This window comes from Anolis sagrei, chromosome 4, assembly GCF_037176765.1.
Source record: "Anolis sagrei isolate rAnoSag1 chromosome 4, rAnoSag1.mat, whole genome shotgun sequence".
NCBI lineage: Eukaryota > Metazoa > Chordata > Lepidosauria > Squamata > Dactyloidae > Anolis > Anolis sagrei.
In genome coordinates this window covers 32,214,412-32,227,555 of record NC_090024.1, presented here as the reverse complement: position 1 = coordinate 32,227,555, position 13,144 = coordinate 32,214,412, and the positions used below count along the sequence as shown (strand labels likewise).

Here is a 13,144-nt window from a genome sequence, read left to right as displayed (position 1 = left end):
AAACTATGTTATAATATGTTTTGGACTGTTTTTAATCATATGTTTTTGAACAAAATTGTTGATTAATGATTTTTAGCTTTTGTAGTTTTGGCTGCATTTTTAGTTCAAATGATAGTAAGTTGCTTTAGGTCCTGTGCCAGGAGAGAAGGCAAAAGTCTAAAATGTAAAAATCCATCTATTTTTCCTTTCTTTTTCTAAATCTATCATTTTTACTTCTGGGTGGGCCACTTGCCATCAGCACTCAAGCAGCCAGACACATAGTTTTCCAAATCTTGCTTTGCTGTTTTCCTAGCATCCTATCTACTCCTTATTTGGCAAATCCTTCGCCTGTTAGGAGAGCAGCATAGCCAAGTATTTTTCTCTCTCTCTCTAAGATCATAGTTATGGAGTTAAAACAGTTGAATATCTTTTTTAAATAGTTGTATTTATGTTGTTTCCCCACTTGACTTCTGCTTGTTGAAAGAAAGAACCATAAAATTTCGAAGTTGGGTGGGACCTTAAGAGCCATATAGTCCAGCACCTGTCATTTAAGAATACATAACTAAAGTATTCCTGAAAGATGACTCTCCAGCTTCTACTTAAAGATCGCCAAAGGAGAATCAACAATCCTCCCAGGCAGTCTGGTCTATTGTCAAAGGCTTGGGATAAAAACGTTTTTTCCTGTATCCATATTTCCCATGGATACAGGAGTCTTACTTCATATATAATTTTTTAGAACTTCGAAAATTTTATGACCAAGATTCTGTATCAACAATTTAGTTACATACCGTTAACTGACATACATACATAAATACATAATTACCGGTATACTAAGTAAAGTATACCAAGTATACTTAAATATAAGCAGTGTCTCCTGGCCCAGTACTACCCCAAACCTTGTGGAGATCCATTCTGAGGATGTTCAAACATGATTTCCCAGTGCTTTGAACACCCTTAGAATGGATCTCTTTCTCAGGCAGCCGATGCCCAGTGAAGTAGATTGGATGGTACTTATGATGGTGGTGATAGTGGTACAATTGTGACTAAAGCTAGATCTACATTGCCCTATATCCCAGGATCTGATCTCAGATTATCTGCTTTGAACTGGATTATATGAGTCTCCACTGCCATATAATCTGGGAAAATGTTGCACTCCAGTTCTGGAAAAAACGATGATCACTGTGCCACAAAAGAGTCCAGGTATATAAGCAAACAGTTTATTGTAAAAGCATATAATATTCAAGAATAAGAAAGGAAGATATATAATCCAAAAAAGCTTTAGCAACAGGTGATAACCAAACAATAATCCAAATGTCTCATAAAGTTCCAAAGTCGAGGAATAGCCAGGAATCACAAATACAGCATAAATAAGTCCGCAATCAAGAAGACATGACTAATAGGATTTGAACAGGAGTAAATGAACATAGAAAACTTCCAGGATATTGTTGCAACCCAGAACAGGAAACTGGACCCTCAGACAACAATCCATCACACTTGACTTCAGGAAAAACAATCCTTTTTTATTGAAGAAAGATGAGTACAAAAATAGAGGAAATATGCAAGGTAAAAAGCCACAGTAAAAATCAGCAACAAAAAATGTCCATGAACAAGATCAAAAACCCACAGTAGCACTGCTAAATCCTGGAACCTGTTAGCAATCCAGTAACCGTACTTGAAGCAACTAGGAAGCCTCTTAGGAATATGGCCACTGGAATCAGGAGACCTGCCAAGGATGATGCTTGAATCTGGAACGATGCCTGGTCTGAAGATGCATCCAGGCGAGAGGTACTTAAGGCCGAGAAATCTATTACGTGACACGCCTGCAGGCTTTGTTTGCATTTCTCTCAGTCTAGCTGACCTTCGTAAACTTTGAGATTCTCCCCTGCTCTGCCAAATTTACCCTCTCCTATCCTCATTAGAGAGACCAGGTGTCAGATTCTCTGGAGAGCTAAGACTGGGAGGAAAGGGAGTGAAAGTTCATCGCTTGGCTCTGAAATATTCTCATGGGAATTTGGACTTTCACTTTCCAAGGCTGCAAGAGTTTCACTACACAAACCGTCATCTTCTACATTGCCCTCAGAATCAACATCTTCATTAGCATCAGGAAATACAATCAGAGAATCAGTTTCAGGTTCACACACAGGCTGAACCCCAACAGATATATTAAATCCAAAATCAAAGCTTTGCTTGGACCAGGAACAAGAGAACTCAGATTTAGCTTTTCACTCTAATGCAGTGTTGCCTGAACTGACCTTAAAGTAAACAACTTGTTGTTTAATAGACACTCATGAAATCATTCTGTTTCCCATAGATTTCCTTCACAACTTTCCCACGTAATCTCTATGAACAATGCAATCTATTTTTGGCTCTGATTTGTAAACTGATCTCTGTAGCTCCAGGTGGATTCTCATGGGAACCTTCTTTATCACTCAGCTCTTCACTCGATTATTGATTTGCTGTTGTTACTTCTGACTCCCCTGAATTCCCTTGAGGCCTGCACTTTCCAAGCCAGTTTTCTCACAGAGAGAACCATCATTTCCCAGACTTGAGAGCCCATCACTTTAAGCCATAGGAAAACTCACAATCCTCTCTAAATCTTCAGATAAGCCATCAGCCTCTCATGGCTGATCTACAACAGATAAACAGATAATCTGGGACCCTGGGATATAGGGCAGTGTAGAAGAGGCCTGAGTAGCAATGGCACATGTCTACAACTTCATATTCACAACCACAAATCACCATTGGGACATGATTGCCACATGCAAGTGGTGCCATCTATGTGTAGAACTGTTAGTTGCAAGATTTAAACTGTTGTATCATGCTTAATCCTGCCTTTTTACCCTGCTTATGTATAGGTGGATGGATTGGTTACTTATAGCTGTCAATCAGTACTGTTTGGCTCCACCTCTTCCTGCAGGAGGGGAGTGCTTCCTTTCTTTTCGTTCTTCCATCAGAATTTCTACCAGATGGATGTAAGAGACTTGACTCTAAAAGACCCTGATTTAATTACCTCTCAGCATCAGTTCTGAGGTTTTTTACCCTTGAGACTTGTGCTTCATGTTCAAACCAACCTAAACGACGTTGGAAGCCTCAAGCGCCTTCAAACCGGTTCTTTTGGCACCAAAGGAAGATCCTGAGTCTTCAAACATAGGCCATCTGAACTGGGGTTGTGGTTTGCTCTGGCATTCACAGCCATTGAGGAAAGAGGAAACTTGGAAAGGCTTCTCAGCTTCAAACACCTTGGACCCAGGACTAACTGAGACTGTAACATATATTTTCCTTCATCCCTCTGAAGTTTCCAGCTCATTGCTTTAAAGAAATAACTCTTTGTGATCAATAAAACGTATTTTGAGTTATTTACAGTGTTTTGGGTTTTTGAGAGTTCCAGTTTCCTATAGGAGGGCAAGAAGCAATCCCCTGGGGAAAGATGCCACGTCCATCCCTCCTTCATTAAGAATAATAGCCCCCAGGCATGACGGCACACCACAATTGTAACTCCTTCCCCTCCAATCTACTTTAATGGGCATGAGCTGCAGGAAGAGAAAGAGATCCATTCTTCTGTCTATTAGAACATAAACTATGGCAATCATAGTGGTGTGTTCCTTCATCTCAAAGGAAAACATGCTTAATAGCCATGGAGAACATCCTGCCAATGGCCCTGTTATACCCTTTTTTTTTTTTACTCTGAGGCAACTGTGCAATGTACAGTATTAACACACTGTACAGAGGATGTGTATGTTTGATGGAGATAAAGTTAAACAATTTTGTTGTTATGGATTTAGGCACAAGTTTATATAGCCCTGGTCTGATTTTTATTGCCTTGTTTATTTTAATCAATTACTTTAAAAAGCCAACTACTTCCTTGAAGACATATTTCCAGGGTGGTTTACTGAAACACATCAAGATAAAATGCACATGCATTCCAAAAAGTTTTTTGGATGTGTCTTTGTTGTTTAACATTCAGGAACATACAAGACCAAAGATGTATTCCCCACTTGGCCTCTAAGCCTAGGCAGAAATAAATCAGGTCTGTTTCTATTTTCTGACAATGTGTTGTCAACATAAACCAGATGTATTTAGTTAAATGTGAGCCTCAGTTTTCAGTTAATTCTTCACCAAGCTTTAGGTCCTCAAATCATTTATGCTCCAATAAGCCCTCAAAAACCCTGGACTAAATCCACATTTCATTAAAGTCAGTGGGAAAGTTCACATTGATTAAAATGGTTATCGATTCTGCTCAGTGATTGCATCATGCAGCCAGTCATACACATAAAAAGCCCATTGATTTAACTGACAGTTATTTGTTCACACATGCAATGCATTATAGAATTAATTCAGTTTGACACCACTTTAACAGCAATGGCTCAATGGCTCCTGGGAGTTGTAGTTTTACAAGATATCTAGACTTTTTTGCCAAAGGTTGTTGGTGCCTCAACAAATTACAAAATCCAGGATTCCATAGCATTGTCCAATGACAGTCAAAGTGGTGTCAAACTGCATTAATTCTACAGTGTAGATGCACTACATTTTCTCAAGTATCTTTAACTCTATTATTTTCAATATTGTATTGCCATTCTTTCATAAGTTACAATTTGATTTTCAGGGGATTCTGAATGTAAAATGGCATTTTATATTGTGCTTTTTGTGCAGTGAGGGAGTCTGCAAAGCACCAGTAGAGAATGATATAACTTTTTTGTATTATGTATTGTCAAAGGCTTTCATGGCCAGAATTACTGGGTTGTTGTAAGGTTTTCAGGTTGTTTGGCCATGTTCTAGAAGCATTCTCTCCTGACATTTCACCTGCATCTGTGGCAGGCATCCTCAGAGGTTGTAAGGTCTGTTGGAAACTAGGAAAATTGAGTTTATATATCTGTGGAAAATCCAAGGTGGGAGAAAGAACTCTTGCCTGTTGGAGCTAGGTGTGAACGTTTCAATTGGTCACCTTGATTAGCATTTGATGGCCTGACAGTTTCTAGGTGTGGCTTGTTACTGCCTGGGAGAATCTTTTGTTGAGAGGTGATTAGGTGTTCCTGATTGTTTCTTGTCTGGAGTTCCCCTGTGTTTGAGTTTAGTTCTTTATTTACCATTATCATTTTAGAGTTTTTTAAATACTGGTAGCCAGAGTTTGTTCATTTTCATGGTTTCTCCCTTTCTGTTGAAATTGTCCACATGCTTGTGGATTTCAATGGCTTTTCTGTATAGGTAACATAAAATAAGATACCTTATAAATAAATGTATTGAGCATCAAGTTTTCCTTTCCTAAGGAAAAGTGTGTTTCATATATAAAGTACACTGAAAATATACATCTTAAAGTACACTGTGTTTGAACTAAATAGAAAACAAATTTATAGCAAGTTTTAATAGGGAAATAATATATGCAGTACTCTGAGCAAGCCCCATGTTCTTTCAATGTGTAAGTAAGCAACTGCATTTTTCACCAAATGGTTCATATGTGTATGTGTGTATTCTCTTGTTCGATTATATATTTCTAATTTGCATTTTCAGGCTGAAATGATCAACAGAAAGAATGAGAATAATAAAACAGTTTGTTATTGACTCTCAATAACATTATACTAATTCCCATTTTTTGCAGCCCAGAACCTGTGTGAGGTCAAAAAGCATGAGTGTGAACAGATATGTGTGAATACACCTGGATCATACGTCTGCCAATGTTATGATGGCTACAGACTCCTGGAAGATGGGAAGAACTGTCTCCGTATGTATGTTTTCTGTTTGCTCTTTACGAATCCACTAGGATAAAAGTGTTAACTTTCCTCTTACATACTAAAAGTGTTATTATTCCAATATGATGTTTGATCATAAAGTTTAGGATTTTAAAGTTAATGTTGAGTGCACTCAATGATTGTCTCCTAACATCAGAAATTCAGTCATATCCGAAATTACTGAAAGTCTTTTCAGTTTCAAAAGCAGTTGCTGTGTGACATTGGGTGCAATAAAGTAGATAGACTCTCATCCTCCTTGAGCACAAATTAAGGGTGCATCTGCATCGTAGAATTAATGCCATTTGATGCCACTTTACCTGCCATGGGTCAATAATATGGCAGAGAAGAATGTGAATATCTCTAAAGATCTCATAAAACTAAAACTCCCATAATTCCCTAGCATTGAACCATGGCAGTTAAGGTGTTGTCAAGCTGCACCCTAAGTCATGTAAGCATAAGCAAAGTTTATTGAATAGTCTATTGACCGCATCAACATTAAAAACAGAAACATGCACAAACAGACAACAATCACCATCCCAAGACCCCCACAACAGCGAACCAACACACATTAGGTTAAAAGATAACTAAAAATATCATCATTAAAATGTTAAGATAAAATTTCATACTACAAAAATTAAAAACGAAGGTTAAAATGAAGGTAAAAATAGACCAGCTTTTACACAGTCCCAAGCCACTTCGGATATCTGTGTCACCCCTACAATTTACCCCAATCACCTCCAAATACGCAGTTCTCAGCTGCGTTGCTTTATAAAGGAAAAGGGCTGTTTGGTGTGTTATCTTAGCATTCTGGCCAGCCATTAAGAATGTAGTTTTGATATGGGGATCCTAGTGAGTCTTCTGTATGATTAATGGTCCGAGGTATTGATTTCTCTCTTTGTTGTACAAAATACAATTAAACAGTACATGTGTAATATCGTCTACCTCTGTCGCCCCACAGATACAGAAACGTTCATTATATGGAACTTGGTTAAACCTTCCATGTTTAACCATTGTATCTGTCTGTTCTAATCGGGTTCTAGTGAATACCCTCCTTAGATGTTTAGGCATTTCTGTCTTTAGGTATTCGGCTGTTTGAAAAGTATGTTTAAAGCGACTTAACCATTTCAGTGAGCCGGCTTCCCTAAGTTATGTAATTTTGGAGTTTCTATCCATTTGTATTGTCGAAGGCTTTCAAGGCTGGAATCATTGGGTTGTTGTAGGTTTTTTGAGCTGTATGGCCATGTTCCAGAAGCATTCTCTCCTGGCATTTCACCTGCATCTATGGCAAGCATCATCAGAGGTTGTGAGGCCCTCACATACCTCACAACCTCTGAGGATGTCTTCTATAGATGCAGGTGAAATGTCAAGAGAGAATGCTTCTGGAATATGGTCATACAGCCCAGTTCCTATCCATTATTATGTAGCATCCTAGTGGTGACATAAGCTGATGTAACTGGAGGTTATATTTTTATGTGTACAGTATGCATGTGTATAGTATTCCCAATCATGATGTAGGGGCTTATCCTTTAACAACAACCTCTAGCTGAGTTGTACTCTAATTAAACAGAAAGGTTTGGATCCCATTGTTCATCCCAACTAGAGTAAATGAGTGTTACCATTAATTGCTCGACCATCAACACTAGTCAAGCCTTAATGTACAGCTAACAATTACTTTTTTATTCTAATGTAAGCATGAATTATTTAAATCTGCCACACCTGTTTTTATATGCTTTACTTCTGTGTGGAGAATTACATGTAGAGTATGCAGCTAAGTCTATCTATCTCTATCTCTATCTATATCTATCTATCTATTACACATAATAAAAGTGAAAGTGTGTATGTGGCTGGGGTGTCCACTTACACAGACAAGCTCCCGCCTTCATAAACAACTATAGCTCCCACTACTCAGGAGCCACCAATGGCCCTCCTTCCAATGACATTGCAGGTTATAGTGAATGCCATGAACATGTACCTTCACTTTGCAGGTTATAGTGAATGCCATGAACATGTACCTTCACTTGGGTGGTGAGCAGTATGGTGTTTGTAGAAGACATTGGCAAGGCTCTTGCCTTGCCAATGTCTTCTACAAACACCATACTGCTCACCACCCAAGTGAAGGTTTTCATACGGGGACAATTTCATCCTAGATGTTCTGTGTTTCCTCTACCACAGACATCCCAGTGTTTCTTACTCTTTCAATTGGTGTGGAATTTGCATGAGCCTGCTCACTGCCTCTCCCTTAACTCTTTCCTATTCTTTTCTATAGCACACAGCAAACAGGAATTGATCAGCAACTGAGCATACTAGAGAGAGGGGACTGGGGAGAATTCACCATGATTTATAGGTGTTGTGGGTAATGTATAGTTCACCTGCAATTTAAGAGCACTATGAACTCCACCAACATTGGACCTGAAACTAACTTGGCACACACAACCTCTATGAACAACAAAAAATACTGGAGGTCTTTGGAGGGATGTATAGGAGTTGTATTTCACCTACATCCAGAGCACACTATGAACCCAAACAATGATGGATCTGGACCAAACTTGGCATGCATACCCCATATTCCCAAATCTGAATACTGGTGGGTTTTGAGGGGAATTGGCCTGGACATTTTGGAGTTGAAGGTACTGGGATTTATAGTTCACCTGCAATCAATGAGAACTCACCTGCAATCAATGAGATGGACTTGGACCAAACTTGGCACACAGAGCCCCCATGACCAGCAAAAAATACTGTAGGACTTTGGGGAAAATTCACCTTGATTTGGGGGAGCTGTAGTTAACCTACATCGAGAGAGCACTGTGAACCCAAACACCGATGGGTTTGGACCAAACTTTGCACACATGCCTGATATGCTGAAATTTGCTTACTGGAGGGGTTTGAGGGGAACTGGCCTTCCTTTCTGGGAGTTGTAGTCCACCCACAACCACAAAAAACTGTGACCTCTACCGATTATGCACCTGGTTCAAACTTGGCACACAGAACCCCCGCGACCAACTGAACCTACTGTAAGGAATTTGAAGGGACTTACTCACCATAGTGGGAGCTGTAGTTTCCCTTGCAACCAGAGAACACACTGAACCCCACCGATGTAAACTTTCCCAACATAACAAACTTTAAGTACTGATGGAGTTTCTCAGGGTTAACCTAGCATGATGTCAGTTGTAGATAATCCACAACCTTATGCATTTTGTACAATTATAAAAATGACTTTTTCAAATAACCCAGGCAATGCAGGTACCCAAGCTAGTATGTGTGTGTGTTTGCATGTGTGTGCGTGTATTGGTATAAATGTAGCTAAATCTGTCAAATTGTATATGTTCCATTTATTGGTATCAGTGTAGTCTGTTCCTTTTTTCAGCTTCTATGCATGGTGGAAGGAACTGTTTTCGATCAAAACCAAATGATGGTTTACATCTCCAGTATGTTTGGACCGATCTAGATCTTAACTGGACCACACAAACTTAATTTAGAGTAAATCTGGGACAGATTTAGCTGTGTACTATATGTGTAATTTGACTCTTAATTATATATTATGTTCATATCATTGTGGTGTCATGCTGACTTCTCAAAAGTCACATCCATTCTCATGCAGAAAGTAACATGAACTTTCTGAGTTTCTGCCAAACCCATATTTCTGATTTTCAGTATTCGTTTTGCAGCATGAGATGATCAAAGTGGCTATGGTTGAGTTCCATAAACTATAAGCTCACACATTCCTTGTGGAAATGGAAGATTCCATTGGATGAAAAACGTGACCACAAAAATCTCAAACGTGATGTAAATGCACATAGCTCTTATATGGAAATTGGTGGGAAAAGGGATTTCTGCACAGTAGCAGTTTCCACAAAGAGAGGAAGTCTGGTAGAGGCAAGGAAACCCTCAGCTGTATCCTACAAACGAACACCTTTGAATTGTACAGATTTCTTGTGCAATCAATAAGAAAGGCTCCCATGGAATCATTCATATTAAAAGCAAAATTATAGGTCCCTTTATTTTTGGATTGTTGATGTCTGTAAGGATTGGACCTGGAATATGCTCTATCATTCACCTGTATTATGAACAGTGGTAGTTAACATATCAATGCTAATGTAATGGGTTGTTGAGTTGTCTCAATCTCATTGGATGCTAGACATTGCCTTTCTCTGGTTCTAGTTTCAAAAAGCATGCAAAAATATAGAACACCATACTGATTCCATCATGCATTCAATTTTTTTTAAAAAATAGACTCATAAACCGAGTCACACCCCAAGACTTTTCCAGTTATAAGCAAAACAGCTGTACATTCTCCTCTGTTATCTTCACATTCAAAGTCTAAAGCCCATAAAATACTCTGTTGTTATAATAACAGCTGTTTTATGTTACCACTTTGCATGAAGAATAGGTCATTCTGAATTGTAATGAAATATTTTCATGCACTTTCCAGTTGCTGAATGCACAAACAAGTTTTTATACAAGTGCATGTATTTTTTAGATATGCCTTTGATGGTCTTTTTTGGGGGTTTTTTTATAACTATGTACATTTGTTAGAATGCACCATGTTTTAGTTCTTGCTGACATTCCTCTAAGACAATATTTTTACTACATTTTTGTTTCATTTGCATTGAATCCAATCTTGTTAATCGGATGGTTGATACCATTCCATAATACCATTAAGACCCCATCAATACTGATATAAATTGGAGTTTGAAAATGCATTGTATGGTTAGTGTAGACCAACATTTTTCAACCTGGGGGTTGGGACCCCTTGAGGGGGTTGCCAGGGGGTGTCAGAGGGGTCACCAAAGACCATCAGAAAACACAGTATTTTCTGTTGGCCATAGAGGTTCTGTGTGAGACGTTTGGCCCAATTCTATCATTGGTTGGGTTCAGAATGCTCTTTGATTGTAGGTGAGCTATAAATCCCAGCAACTACAACTCCCAAATGTCAAGGTCTACTTCCCCCAAACTCCACCAGTGTTCACATTTGGGCAATTGAGTATTTGTGCCAAGTTTGGTCTAGATCTATCATTGTTTGAGTTCCTTCAATGCTTATTAATAGCTATTCTTCAGAAAATCATTTCTGTGAAATTCATAAACCTCCTTTTAAATATTCATGCAACAACTAAAAATGTTTCATACCTGAAAATGTCATCAGAGATATGTGCCTGCCCTTAGTGGCTTCCATTTACACATGGAAGCAAGCAATACTGATTTAGAACATGTATTCTATTTTTATTATTTTTTCTTAAAATGTTTGTTAATGTGGAATCAATTGCTGTTGCATAGAAAAAATACTTCAAACAACCTGAAATTATTTCAAATAACAGCACCAGGATTTGCAGGGAGTTGTTACAGGTAGTTGTTCATAGAAGACTAATTATAAAAAGCTGGACACGTTCAGGGAAAAGATTGTTCTCTTCTGTTTTTGCACAGTACTTGCTTTCTTTTGCACTGGTTAATGTGCCAAATTAAACATTCTATGCTAAATATTAACAATTTCAAAGAATTGACTTTGAAGTATGCTTCAACATATCCATCTACCTATCAAAGAAACCATAATCTCTATGAAATCTCTACGTAATCTCTTGATTCAATGTGGTACTAAATTAATTAAAATATAGATAGATTAATGGTGTCTCATTTAATTTTTGTTTGGAAGATAATAATGAGGACAATAATGAAATGGTTTCACAGCATTACAAATACACTTGGCTGCAAAAGCAGGGTCACTTCGGAAGCATTATAAATTATGACTATTGTAGAATGTTTTATGTGTATATTTTAGCCAGTGTAACAATATTAGTGTTTTAAGCTATTTGGCGCTTTAAACCTTAGAAATATTTTGGCCATGACAGACTTACCATGTCAGGGCCAGTCAGCATATTATAGTAGCTATATCCGTGGTTCCCAATCCTTTTTTTTGACCAGGGACCCCTTAACCAGGGATCACTCTCCAAAATTAGTACCAAAAGGGTTACGAAGTTTTTGGTCAACTTTAGATTCAGTTTGGGGTGCTGATTCATAAAATTGCATTGGATAAACCACATCAGCTCTCGTTTCTGATACAGAACATATGCCATCCAGTAGTAGCCATCTGCTCATCAACAGAAAACAATATTTAATAAGCCCTGGCACTATAAAAGGGTTTTGCAAGGCCAGTCACTCTCGTTGCAATAGTGTTGTAATGGTGAGGCCACGGACCATATTTTAGTTCATGTGGACCACTGGTGGTCCATGGACCACAGGTTGGGAACTAGTGAGCTATATGAAGGTTAGCAAATTAAAAAAAATCATTTAAAAGTATCAGGGAAAATATTCTATATAGCAACTGCACCAAAATTTGTCTATGATGTTTATCCAACATTATGGGGATATAAAAATATCCATATGCATGGAAAAATAATAGAGACAGCGTCTATTAAGAGGCTACATATTATTGTTCAAGTACTGCCAAAATACTTTTAGAAATTTATAGACTTTTCTTTCCATTTATATCTTTGTTTTACTATTATTGGTTGACTTGGACATTGAAGTTTGGAGTCTCCAACAAACTTGCTGGAGTCTCCAACAAACTTGCTGTTGACTAATTTTGTACTGTGTAACGTAAGGCAAAACTTTTTAAAAGTTTTATTTAATTGTTAGAGAAAGAACAAGTCAGCGACTGCTTTTGCGGTTTCAGAATAACAGTGTGATATATGTCTTCCCATTGATTGGTACTTTAATGCTGTGGTTAGAGCAGATTGGTGTTAATACCTTTTGGTCTCACGTGTCATCTGGAAATTTGTGCTTGGGTTTTTTAAGGGAAAGCTCATTATTACTTTTAATTTTCAATAAATGTTCCATGTGACAGTCTTCAGCCTGGAAAGATGAAGGCTTTTGCCAGGAAAGAGGTTACACATCCTTCATGATGGAAAGCCTAAATTGCCTGGATTGGAACCAATTACTTAGTTCAGTGTAAGCAGGAACTCCCATTATGAGATAGAATATCATCATCGGCTTGTCTGATGAAATGAATTTTGGACAGTTCCCCCAAGGTCATGGCAAAGTTATAGTTCTGGGATTATGGGGGAATGCATTAATCTAAACAAACTGACACTGCTGAAAATTAAAAGTAATATAATTTAGAAGTGTAAGATGAGATGTAACAGAATCTAGCAACTTGTTCATAATGGCTTAGTTGGCAATGAAAGGAAAGCATCATTCCATGAGGTTTATATGAAACCGAACATGCTGTTTTCATGAGTAAAACTGAAAAATGTGGTTCCTAACTAATCCAGATAATCTTTTAAGAAGTCATTTGAGGATTCTCCATGTATCCTTTGTTTAACATAAAATGTAAATACAATTGTTTGCCTCACTAATAATAATAATAATAATAATAATAATAATACTTTATTTGTATTCTGCCCTATCTCCCCAAGGGGACTCAGGATGGATTCCAACATAACAATGGCAAA

The 13,144-nt window shown here is 37.9% G+C and overlaps 1 protein-coding gene across 1 annotated transcript in view; it reads left to right on the top strand.

Moving 5' to 3' along the window:
* MATN2 (matrilin 2) overlaps positions 1-13,144 on the top strand; it is an 81,773-nt gene that overhangs the window by 25,966 nt on the left and 42,663 nt on the right. The window contains exon 5 of the mRNA XM_067467342.1: positions 5,573-5,695. Within this exon, the coding sequence (XP_067323443.1) occupies positions 5,573-5,695 (123 nt within the window). The remainder of the gene's footprint in view (positions 1-5,572; positions 5,696-13,144) is intronic.